Raw genomic sequence first — 12,864 nt, 5'->3', positions numbered from 1 at the left:
TCTCACAATCCCTCTCTCACTAGCTTGCCCCTGTCTCTATTTGGTTTCACACTAAATTCCATGTCCACATTCCAAGTAGATAACTTTGTCTTTATTTGGTTTCACACTAAATTCCAAGTTTGCATTCCAAGTAAAGAACTTTACCTTGAACAAATTAAAACATCATCGCACCCCATAATCACCAAATTACTCTTTCAAATAAAAATCGATACTTTAAGTAAATATCTATACTCAATCATCAAAATCCAGAAAAGGACAACTTATAAGACTATATCCCAAACCAAATTTAAATATTTAAACAGAAAAAATTACTCAATTGAAAGAGGTGTCAATGAGTTGGTGCAGCGAAGAAGAAGAAGAAGAAGGTGACAGTTGTAAGAATTGAATTTTAGAATAAAATAATAACTCAATTGTCTAGAATGGGTTCAAACATATAAATATAAATATATATATATATATTTTAAATATAAAGGTGAGATTTGGATTCAATAGATTTTTCTAAGTGGGAAAATGTATCCTTTGAGAAAAATTTTGCGTAAAAAATGCGTACCGATAGATTAGCCGGCAATACCGGTTTAAGTCTATTCGGTACTGCGTGAGAGAGAATAAAATAGTAGAAATCTTAGGAAAAATATTTGAAATAGCAAACCGGGCGCTAATTCTAAAATTTGTGGTTCAAAGTTGGGGCAAACGGACCAAAAACGCTACGCGGTTGAAACGGGCCCAAATTGGACCCAAGCTCAACATATATAAAGTCATAAATGAGCCAAGAAAGCTCATTTTCAGAACAAGAGGGAGAGAGGGCGTGAGATTGAGAGAGAAGAGTGTCCACCATTGACACTATTCATCATCTCCTTCTCTTGGCCATATCTTGAGCTACAGTACTTGGATTGATGAACGATTTGTGGTCACACAAAGCTCTTGCCAAGCTCTTCCTTTCTAACAGATCAAAGGGTAAGAAACTCTTTTTCCAAGCTCCATTTCTCCGCCCTATGTTATTTTCGAAAATGGCTTTTGGGTTGTTGAGTTTCTTTGTGTTCTTATTGTTTAGGTATAATCTAACTTGGGTGAGTGGTGGATTTTACCCTAAAACTCATTGGTTTAGTTGTATGTCATAAATCCTAGCTTTGATTCTTGTTTTTTTTTTTCATGATATAGAGTGTTCTTGGTGTTGTTTGGTGTTGAGTGAAGACTTGAAAGCTTGTGGTGAAGTGGTTTTATGCGTGGAGGATAATCAGCCAAGGTACAATTTCAGTTTTTTTTATGTAATATGTAATGTTTCTAGAAACTTAGGCTAATGGCCTTTATGATATGTTTGAATGATGTGGTTGTATAATTATTTGTATGTACATATTATGCTTGATGATGGTTTGGATGTGGTTTGAATGAGTATGATGACTTTGATGAGTTATGGTGGTAGGTGTTGATGTTGAAGACGAATGTTGATAATGATATTGATTATTGGTTATTGTGGTTCATATTAAAAACAAATGATTTAGGAGATTTGATGAATTGAATGAATTGATTGATGATAATGGGACTAATTGGATGAAAGATTTTATCTATGTAACATTGATGATTGTTGGAAATATTGAATGGTGGTATTGAGGAACTTTAGTGTGAATTTAGGTTGAACTTGAAGTTGGATGAGGTGAGTATTAAATGATTTTGATAGTTAGGTAATTGATAAATAATTGGGGAGTGTCTATTGTGGATTTTTGGTTGTTTTGAGTATGTTTTGAGTTGGTTTGGTGTTGAAGTTTTGGAAAACTAGAGAATTGTCTCTTTTGGTAAAAATATGTTTTTAGTGAACTTTGGCGGATCATAACTTGAGCCTCGATTTTTTTAATTTGTTGAATTTTATTTTAAATTGAAGATGGTTTAAATAGCTTTAAAATTTTATAAAGTTTGAAGAAAATGGAGTTTTTTAGAGGAAGATATGAGCGTTTAAAGTATGGTGTTTAAAATTGAATTTCTGCAGCATTAAAATTTTTCTGAGTCTGATGCAGCATATGTACGCGAACCTGTGCATGCGACGGGGGCATTCTCCACTGCCTGGGGATCCCGCGTACGCGGGTAATGTGTTGCGTATGTGAGCATGTGAATTTTGGCTATGTGTACGTGAGTTTTAACACGCGATGCAAGGATTCCTCTCAGGTTAGGAGTCTCGCGTACGCGAGAGAGGAGTTGCGTACGCGACCCTCACTTTTTCAACGCGTGCGTGCGCACGGTAGGGGTGTGCGTACGCATAGTCCCTATTTTGCTTAAATATTATTTTTCTTCATTTTTCAAGGATTTTCTATCTTTCTAAACTTCTTTAAACTGCTCTTTGAGATTACTACCTAGTAATTAGGCACTAAGACTAATAGAGATGGGTTGGTGACTTAAATTGGTAAATTATGCATGAGTTTAGTAGACGATGACTTAGGTCTGGTATGTCAGTTGGATAGAGTTGTCATGCGAACTGATGGGGAGCCAGGTTAATGATGAATTTGTGATATTGAGGTTGGATGATGAGATTGAGTACGTGATTGTGATATGAATTGTTCTCTATCGTAGGGACTGTAGCAGTCTCCCGCCTACATTCGGATGTGAGGGCTGTGGCAGTCTCCCTCTCACGTGACATACATTGATTTGGTAAGTCGCTATGCGCCTCGGACAAGGTCTGTGGTAGTTTCCTGCTTGTCGAGGTAGCGATGCTGGTGTAGGGGTCGAGGCAGTCTCCCGCCTACGTTGAGATGTGAGGACTGAAGCGATCTCTCGCTCACATAACCTTTCTGCCGCCAAAGTGAACTTGGGCACTATAACCCGAAAGAGTGTGCCGGACACTATAACTCACGGGGCGCAAGATAAAGTGCTGGGCACTAGAAAGAGTGAGCAGAGCACTATAACCCTGGTCGTGGTAGAAAGGCGGCATCCCGGGGATGTGTCGAGTTGGCATTTTGAACCGACAAGTGATATCATGAGCCCATAGGACAGGCATTCATCATGTGCATCTTTTAAGTATTTTTATTGCTTTGCTTATTTGCATCTCTTGCCTAAATGTATAATATGCTTACTTACTTGTTGTTCTACTTACTGTACATGTATATTACTTGTGTTCTACTTGCTTGCATTATCTGTGATTGTTTGGTGCTAAGGAGGTTATGTAGGGGGTGGTGATGGGATCGCGTGGAGGGTAGGTTGGCTAAGGCTGTGGGACAGCGGTGTGATTTGGTATTAGTTAGAATCCCCTTAAGTTTAGATAACCATGTTTATGGTTTATGGTTTAAGTTATTTATTTCATTAAGCTTGAATATTCTGTATCGATATGAAGTTCTAGAATTGCCTTTGGCGTTCCGGAACCTTATATCTTACATATTGGGCACTGTTACCATATTGAGAACCTCCGGTTCTCATACCATATATTGTTGTTGTTTTTTAGATGCAGGTCGCAACCCACCTCGGTGAGTTTGCGGACATGGTGACAGAGTGGAGAATGGTTTCTCTTTTGTTCTATTCTGGTTTACCTTTATTGTAGTTTTCTCTCATCTTTTCTATTCTATACTTTATTGCCTTAGAGGCTTACTTGAGAGATAAGTTGTATAAGCTGTTTTAACTTAAAAACTCTGTATTGTCTGTTTGTAACTAATCGGCCTAAACTCCGCGGGCTACGACTAGAGTTCTTTTGACTATCATACTTATATATATATATATATATATATATATATATATATATATATATATATATATATATATATATATATATATATCTTGATCTTTATGGTATTATGTTCTATGTTGTATCTTGTGCCTTTACGCGTTTTGTTATCGTGAGGAACGTTTCACGATTGTATCTTTGTTTCTATGTCTTTGGGCTATATTTCTTCATCAAGCTTCTAGTATTAGTATTTTCTTCTATATTTACTACTGTATGAGCTTTAGAACTATCGCGACGCTTTGTTATCCTTCGCTTTACAACTAGAGGTAAGGCTTAGGGTAACGGGGTGTTATAACAGTGGGTTGGTGCAGCAAGAACAGAGAATGATAGTGGATGTTGGTAATGATGGTAGCCGAAAATGATGTTGAGGAAAAGGAGAGAGGAGAGGAGAAAAGAAAAGAAGAAAATGGGGCAATTTATCCATTAAATTATTGACTTAACGGTTCACATAGGCAAGATCCGTTAACTCTAAATGGAGATATTAACGGAGAAGGCAGAAAGTCTTACAGAATTAATCGTCAGGGATCACGATGTGATTAGCTTTCGTTAAAGGGAGGATAGAAATTTCGTTAAATTATTAGTGGTCGGAATGAGGTTTCACTAAAAAAATTAAGAGTGATGGAAGAAAAATTGTAATAATTTAGATACAATAATCTCAATCTTTATCAAGAATAAATGGATTTTTGTATTAGCATAATATAGATATCAGAAGTAAAGTACATACAATTTTAGACAAACTAAAAAAAAATAAATGATTTAAAACTCGAATCGGACCGATTAGTTTAACCGGATTAATTAGAAACCAGTTACCTGTCTAGTTCGGTTAATAAAGAGAACCGTTCTACAAAAAATCAACTTAAAAACCGTCCGAACCGTCGATTAATTGGTGAACCGTTGGAACCGGCCGGATTTTTTCTGGTTCAGTGGTATATATTTAAAAAAAAAAAAAACAGAGAGAATCAGATCTGCCCAGTACGGAGTTACCCACCCTCGCCCCTTTCTCTCTGCCCCTTTCTCTCGCAACCTTGGTAAGAAGTGAATGATTAGAGAGGGTTGACCACTTTTATTTGTGCCATTATTTCTGATGTGGTTTTTGATTGGGGGAATGAACAAACTGGTTTGATCTTTGTTATGGAGGGTGAGTTTGAGGATAAGATCCTACTTGTAAGGGAATGGTTCTGATAGAAGGGTTTTTGATTAGTTGGTTGGTATTGAAACCCTAGATGTATAAGTTAGGCCACTCTCAGTGTTTTGATGGCTTCCAGATAAATTTAGAGGATTTTTTGATTCAGGATTATAAGAGTTGAGGGTTGCTATTGACCTCTTGGAGTATCTGTATTTGATTCAGCTACGTTTGATTGGGGCTATGTCTCATGTTCTCTGGCAGTTGAAGGGAGTTATTTTTTGTTGAAGAGTGGGATTGGAAAATTGAGTTAAGTTTAGCTTTACGATGCAGTTAGGATTTAGAAGTCCTGAAAATTGTTTTTCTTAATAGTTTTTTGATGTGCTGTTTAGGATTTCTCTCCTCTTGCTTGTTTTGTGTCTTAATATTCTGATTTGTTTGAATCTTAATCAGGAATTTGCGTGTGGTGGATAACTGGATAATGGTTGACATTTGATTGTATCTTATAGCAGTTTGGGTTGGTAAATTATGGTGTTATTGTGTTTGTTGTTATAATGGTGTAGTTGCATTTAGGCAGGGTGCGAGACCTCTATGTATTTCATCCAAATAATATGTGCTTAAAGTGTTCTAAATGTTCTATGCATTTGGATATGTTGCTACATGGTACTTAACTGTGAGATGATTATAATTGATGATCATGTGTTTGGTCTGATTAAGGCATTTATAGACTAGTATTTTTTTTGTGCTTGATTTGCAGATCCATTTATATCCTCATTGTGGGCATGTCATGGACATTGTCTGTTAAAAAGAATAGAAGTATAGTGCCCGTTCAACTTGAATATAATCCGAATTTAGTTTGTATCCATATGCATAGGAGATGGGTTCTCGAGGAAGGCCATTATTTGATCTCAATGAGCCACCTGCAGAAGATAATGATGAGAGGGATGGTATTATTTGTCTCCAGCCCCAAAAGACTCAGCCATCAACAAATCCTAACTCTTCTGATTTATTTGCAGCATCATCTGCTGCCCAAGGAATAATAAATAATCATGCTTTTTCACACGCGTCATCTGTCTCTGGATTTCAACCTTTTGTTCGGCCTAAATCCTCCTCTTGTATCCCTGATGTAGATGCTGTATCGAAGGGAGCAGAAGAACAAGATACAAATGCTAGTTCCAAGTCTGGCAAAGAGGACGATTTGAAAGTTTTGGATTCACGGATACTAAGTTCAGCAGCTGCTCAATCCACAGAGAGGGAAGAAGGGGAATGGTCTGATGACGAGGTCTCTGCCGATGTAAATGGATCTCATAATTTGCTCCAACAAAGTCAAGTGTCACAAGAGCAAACAACATCTGGAATGGTGGATGGGGGTGGAGTGGCTTCTGAAAGGAAGTCTAGCAATATTACTTCTGAAAGCAAGTCTGGTAATACTAAAGGTCCTGATAGTACAATTGATGAAAAGAGTAGCCGTGCCTCTGTAGGTCTAGAGTCAAATTCTACCGAAAAGAAGAGCAACATTGTCCCAAATTCAGATGGCAGTATAAAAAGTGAAGCTTCTAATGATGCTCAAGAGGAGCCCAGTTTGATTCCTAAGCAAAAAGAAGTGAAAGGTATTGAAGCTAGTCATGCTCTTAGGTGTGCAAATAATCCTGGGAAGAGAAAGATTGACCAGCGCAAAGAGGAAATGTTGGGAAAGAAACGAAATAGACAGACTATGTTTCTTAACTTGGAAGATGTCAAGCAGGCAGGTCCTATGAAATCTTCAACACCAAGAAGGCAGAATTTTTCATCCCCTATTATAACTCGTACCATAAAGGAGGTCCGTAATGTTCCTGCACAAGTTGAGCGTGTTGGAGCAGCTAAGGATCAGAAACAGGTTGAGACATCTTTTGCTGAAGGTGGCATCCATGCTGACTTACATGAACCTAAATCTGATTCTAATGGTGATAATTCTGGACCACTTGGTAGGTCTAGGAGGCTAAACAGTGAGACGGAACCTCTGGCAGAGGTTAATTTACCACCCATTCCAAGACAGGGTTCATGGAAACAACCAACAGATTCAAGACAGCAGAAGAATGTACTTGGTTCAAGTAGGAAGTTGGGACAGACTGGTCAAAGCTGCTCCAATGATGTCAAGGTGGGAAACAAAAAACATGCTCCTATGAAGAAGCAGACTCCTGTCAGCATCCAGCCCCAAGACACATCTGTTGAACGCCTTATACGGGAGGTTACCAGTGAAAAATTTTGGCACCACCCAGGTATCAAATAGTTTTATAATCACTACTACTGCAAATCTTTACAGTGATCGATTAGCTTTTTTGCTTTCTATTAGAGTTTTTCTTTTGTGTTTTGCCCTTACGTTGTTTCTGATTTTCTTGTATTGTTGCTCCCTTCCTCCAGTTGTCACACTGTGAGAGTCATAACACTGGAGACATATGCAAAGGTGATGACAGTTGTTTTTGGAATGAAATTTGATATTGATTTGATAGCTTCCACTGGTTTACATGAATTATTTGTGTAATCCAGTCACCATCATATGCCTCTTTTGCGTTATGATTCTCAAGTTGGCTTGTTTCTTTTATAAAGAAGAGAAGATAACAGGTGGAAGGGCGACTTGGAATTTTACGTTAATTCTGTGTCATTTATGATTATTTATTATTATTATAATCATTTAGTAGCTTAGTGAAGATTCCAGAGTGTTATTTGTGTCTTATAAATGGATGTGCAAGATAGGTTGAGAATCATCATATTGAAGGTGTGGGTATCTGAGCATGAGCAAATAAGATGGATAGAATAATGATGATAGAAATGGATAGAATAGAGTATAATGCAGCTGTTGATTGGATTGCATGGTTAAACATATCCATTTGTGTTAAAATCCTGATTTCATGTAGCCGGCTCCTAATAATTTTTTGCTAAGGCTTTATGGTGTAGTATATACTATTACTGGCAAATGTAAAACTTGAATGGACTTGTTGCTGGTAAATTGCTCTGTGATTTCTTCTTTGGTTAATCCCACCCCCCCCCCCCCCCCCCACACTTCTTTCTGTCTTGCTGTCTCTCTAAATAATTAGTTGGTATGATATCCTTTATTTCCTTTAGAAAGTTTTCTTATTATTCATTTATTGGTAACTGATTCAAGTTCCTGTGATCCAGAGGAAACTGAGCTACAATGTGTTCCGGGACGGTTTGAGTCGGTTGAAGAGTATGTCAGAGTATTTGAACCTTTACTCTTTGAGGAATGTCGGGCTCAATTATACAGTACATGGGAGGAATCAATGGAGACAGTATCAAGGGATACTCATATTATGGTGAGAGTAAAAGCAAATGAATCAAGAGAAAGAGGTACTCATACCATTCTTTGCTTGTTTTGTTTCATGTTGATGTTTTATTTCTTCTAGTGAACATTTTGGTTATGCTGTATAGACAGCTCTTTCTTTATATAAACTTAAATTTTCCTACTGTGTGCTGAGAGTTTCGTTGTCTCAGCCGTAGTTAAATGAATTCACCAATTAGGTGACATACCGCATACCAGTTTGCCCATGCTAATTCCCAATTCATCTCCGTACCAAAACGTCATGGTATACTTCCCGCATAACGATTTTTATATGTGGCGGACCTTATACATGTTCCTAGACTGGAACATGTTGCGTTCTGTGTGACTATGGTCTTATGTTCGATAAATTTAATATCCTCTTGTGCTTGATTGCTTGTAATTTTTTATATTTAGCCTTATAATGAGTGTGATTGTTGCTTTGTTGCTGAAACTTAAAGCATTGAATCCTATAGTTTGGTTCTCTATTGGTTAACTACTTAACTTCGCTTTTGTTATTTTTTGTCTTTCATTTAGGATGGTATGATGTGAAACTACTTCCTCCATTACATGACTTCAAATGGCCATTTAAGGAGGGAGATGTTGCAGTCCTATCATCTCCTAGGCCTGGATCAGGTTTGTTGTGGAATATCTAATATAAGATTGTTTTGTTCTGATAATTCTTTAATGTTCTTCAATTGACAGTTTCATTATGTCAAGCAGTCAGGTCCAAGCAGAGCAGTGCATCTTTAGCTCAGGATGATGGGGAAGCGGAAATCACTGGACGAGTGGTTGGAACAGTTAGGCGACAGAAACCTATTGATACCCGTGATCCAACTTGTGCAATTCTCCATTATTATGTTGGGGACTCTTATGATCCTATCAGGCAATTGATTACTCTAAACTTGCCATTAAAGATTCTAATTTTGAGTTTTCATTTATTTTATTTTATTTATGTACTTCAATATTTCCATAATATTACTTATAAAAGATGGTTCATTCTTGTAGGGTTGATGATGATCATATCATAAGAAAACTTCAAATTGGAAGCATTTGGTACCTCACAATACTTGGATCTCTTGCTACCACACAGAGGGAGTATGTTGCTCTACATGCATTTCGTCGCTTAAATTCACAGGTATATGATGAAACACACAATTTCTAATTGTGTTGTGGTTTTACAGTTGTAACTGATGATTTCTCCCTCTCACTATGCAGATGCAAACTGCTATCCTTCAGCCTAGTCCTGAACACTTCCCTAAATATGAGCAGCAGACCCCTGCCATGCCTGAATGCTTTACACCAAACTTTGTTGATCATCTTCGTAGGACCTTTAATGAACCCCAGTTGGCAGCAATCCAATGGGCTGCCACGCATACAGCTGCTGGTACAAGTAGTGGAACAACAAAAAGGCAAGAACCGTGGCCCTTTACCCTTGTTCAGGGACCTCCAGGAACAGGAAAGACGCATACTGTATGGGGAATGTTGAATGTCATTCACCTTGTGCAGTATCAGCATTACTACACCTCCTTGCTTAAGCATGTAGCCCCGGAAAGCTACAAGCAAGCTAATGAGATCAGTTCAGATAATGCACCCATGGGATCTATTGATGAAGTTCTTCAAAACATGAACCAGAATCTCTTGCGTACTTTGCCTAAGTTGGTCCCCAAACCTAGAATGTTGGTTTGTGCTCCATCTAATGCTGCCACTGATGAGCTTCTTGCTCGTGTCCTTGATCGTGGATTTATTGATGGTGAGATGAAAGTATATCGACCCGATGTGGCTCGAGTTGGGGTTGATTCTCAGACACGTGCTGCCCAAGCAGTTTCTGTTGAGCGTAGAACTGACCAGCTTTTGGTCAAGAAGGAGGACGAAGTTCTTGGATGGATGCATCAGTTAAAGAATCGCGAGGCTCAGTTGACTCAGCAGTTACATTGTCTTCATAGAGAACTTAATGCTACTGCCGCTGCAGTTCGTTCCCAAGGATCTGTTGGTGTAGACCCTGATGTTCTCATGGCCAGGGATCAGAGTCGGGATGCTCTACTGCAAAATCTTGCTGCTGTAGTTGAAGGAAGGGACAAGGTTTTAGTTGAGATGTCTCGCCTTGCACTTTTGGAAAGTAGGTTCCGACCTGGTAGTGGTTTCAATATGGATGAGGCCCGTGCCAGTTTGGAGGCCAGTTTTGCCAATGAAGCAGAGATAGTTTTCACTACAGTTTCCAGCAGTGGTCGCAAGTTGTTCTCTCGTCTTTCCCATGGTTTTGATATGGTGGTCATTGACGAGGCAGCTCAAGCTAGTGAGGTGGGAGTTCTGCCTCCCCTCTCTCTTGGTGCAGCTCGATGTGTTCTGGTCGGAGATCCTCAGCAGCTTCCTGCTACAGTTATTAGCAAGGCTGCTGGAACATTGATGTACAGTAGGAGTCTTTTTGAGAGATTCCAACAAGCAGGTTGCCCGACAATGTTGTTGTCTGTGCAGTATAGAATGCATCCCCAAATTCGAGATTTCCCTTCTAGATACTTCTATCAGGGGCGCCTTACTGACAGTGAAAGCGTGATTAAATTGCCTGATGAGGTATACCACAAGGACCCTTTGCTTAGACCTTATATATTCTATGATATCAGACATGGACGGGAGTCTCACAGGGGTGGATCAGTCTCTTATCAAAACATACATGAAGCACAATTTTGTCTCCGATTGTATGAGCATCTTCAGAAAACTTTGAAATCTTTGGGTATGGGAAAGATTAGTGTTGGCATAATTACTCCTTACAAGCTGCAGCTGAAATGCCTCCAGCGTGAATTTGAGGAAGTCTTAAATTCAGAAGAAGGGAAGGACCTATATATTAATACTGTAGATGCTTTCCAAGGTCAAGAACGAGATGTCATTATAATGTCGTGTGTGCGTGCTTCTAGTCATGGTGTCGGCTTTGTTGCAGATATTAGACGGATGAATGTTGCACTTACACGTGCAAGGAGGGCCCTTTGGGTATGTATCTCTTTCTAGTGGATGGTTAATCTTTCATGATGAATTCATGTTTGTTTACCTAATGACTGGCACACTTTTTGGTTGGTATTAAAAGTATTTGTTATCATTGACAGGTCATGGGAAATGCAAATGCTCTGGTACAATCTGATGATTGGGCTGCGTTGATTACTGATGCAAAATCCCGAAATTGCTATATGGAGATGGACTCCCTTCCGAAGGATTTTATGGTATCGAAGGGACCTACTTACACGCCACTGCCTGGTAAGGCTTCCTCAAATATGAGGGGCATGAGATCAGGTGGACAAAGGTTTAGAGGAATGGAGGCGCATGGGGAGCCCAGGATGGGCGCTCCATGTGAAGATGATGAAAAGATGGGTGCACCAGCAAGTTTCAGAAATGGGAATCATCGATCATCAAGATATCCAATGGAGAATTCTTTAGATGATTTTGACCATATGGGCGATAAATCCAGAGATTCCTGGCAGTATGGTGCACAGAAGAAGCAGAACTCTGCTGGAAATGGGGGAAAGAGAGATGTGTAACCATGGCTTATCTGCACATTATTGTCCATCTTGGGGGGGATTTATGGGGCTATCTGACTTCCTAATTCTGTGATCTCTCACCGTGGAAAGCTTGCAGACTGGATCGGCCGGAGCTGTATGAGCCCAAGACAAAGTTATGCACAGCCTTGGAGGACAGGCCAGCATCCAGTGCGGATAAGGCCTACATTGTTACGTCAGACACGCGTTGGTTCATGCAATTTTGTACAGCAGATTGATGTGCTGTGCGGAAGACTGCAGACTTTAGTCCGCCAACAATGTATGAAAGTGAACGGGGACCAAGCTGGTTGGAGGCGGAGTACTCATTTTTGTGTCAGTACCAAATATTAAAGGAAAACTGCTACAGGGAATTTTAGGGATCTAAGGTAGTAGTTTGCTGTCAACTGACTCTGTACATAACATGGATTCACAACATTGTTTTTAGCAAATTGTTGTGTGTTTCATTTATGTTAAACGGAAGTGTTTCACTTCCAAAGGAGGAAGAAAAGGTTACCCTTCTTTTCTTGTTACTTCAATACCCAAAAGGTGTGCTTGTATGACATTTTCATTATTTAATTAATTTTTTTAAACGGTCTATCTGTAGACATGATATATGACAGAGCAATGACGTCGTTTGATTCATGTAGCCGATTTCACTTAGTGGGACAAAGTTTTGTTGTTGTTGTTGCTGCTGCTGGAATATTAGGTTTGGATATATACTAGTTTAATGTTCGGGAGAATTGAATCCTGGAGTTCAAATCACATACTAATTCAAAGGTATAATTTATTTTAATGAATATTACTAAATATTTTATAAAATGAAGCTACAACAATTTTAATGGTTTTTAAGATAGATTCAATTATTAATTTATTACATACTATTATATAAGATTATTCATGTATTGTCTCTATCAACTTCTATAAAAATATTGTATAGATTTCATATAAACAAAGCCAATAATTAACTAAAGTTCTAACTTTAAATTTTTGCATAAATAGAATCGAGAATTATATTATAATTTCATTTTAGGAAGATTTAGCAAGTCTCTGACGAACTTTTTTCCTGCATCTATCTCTATTTACAAAAATGGGTTCCTATTCCCCGAAGAATTTGGTGAATTTCAATTTTTTTCCCTTGCTTTATGAGGTTTCTTGTCATTTCTGGTCTAAATATATTCACAAAAATTCGAATCAAATATACAAA

At 38.5% G+C, this 12,864-nt stretch overlaps 1 protein-coding gene across 5 annotated transcripts; it reads left to right on the top strand.

Moving 5' to 3' along the window:
- The first annotated feature begins 4,656 nt into the window (after positions 1 to 4,656).
- Positions 4,657 to 12,272, top strand: LOC112734319 (uncharacterized). Of its 5 annotated transcripts, XM_072213619.1 has the most exons (9): positions 4,659 to 4,728; positions 5,581 to 5,770; positions 5,954 to 7,081; positions 7,980 to 8,168; positions 8,674 to 8,772; positions 8,860 to 9,022; positions 9,145 to 9,274; positions 9,355 to 11,121; positions 11,235 to 12,272. In XM_072213619.1, exons 2-9 carry the CDS (start codon positions 5,701 to 5,703, stop codon positions 11,661 to 11,663), a joined length of 3,975 nt encoding a protein of 1,324 aa, XP_072069720.1. In that variant the 5' UTR covers positions 4,659 to 4,728; positions 5,581 to 5,700; the 3' UTR covers positions 11,664 to 12,272. The 5 variants fall into 5 exon arrangements, with proteins under 5 accessions (XP_025639363.1, XP_072069720.1, XP_025639388.1 ...); XM_025783578.3 differs by having other exon boundaries at positions 4,657 to 4,728; positions 5,581 to 7,081; XM_025783603.3 differs by lacking the exon at positions 5,581 to 5,770 and having other exon boundaries at positions 4,663 to 4,728.
- Positions 12,273 to 12,864: the final 592 nt, after the last annotated feature.

The sequence above is a fragment of the Arachis hypogaea genome, chromosome 2, assembly GCF_003086295.3.
Source record: "Arachis hypogaea cultivar Tifrunner chromosome 2, arahy.Tifrunner.gnm2.J5K5, whole genome shotgun sequence".
NCBI classification, from domain to species: Eukaryota; Viridiplantae; Streptophyta; class Magnoliopsida; order Fabales; family Fabaceae; genus Arachis; species Arachis hypogaea.
This window is presented reverse-complemented; position numbering and strand designations above follow the sequence as displayed.

Excerpts from the sequence above, each read along its gene's own strand:
- LOC112734319 (XM_025783578.3), top strand. The coding sequence starts at position 5,701 with ATGGGTTCTCGAGGAAGGCCATTATTTGATCTCAATGAGCCACCTGCA. Across the intron at positions 7,082-7,979 it reads AAAATTTTGGCACCACCCAG|AGGAAACTGAGCTACAATGT; the intron begins GTATCAAATAGT and ends CCTGTGATCCAG. Across the intron at positions 11,122-11,234 it reads GTGCAAGGAGGGCCCTTTGG|GTCATGGGAAATGCAAATGC; the intron begins GTATGTATCTCT and ends TATCATTGACAG.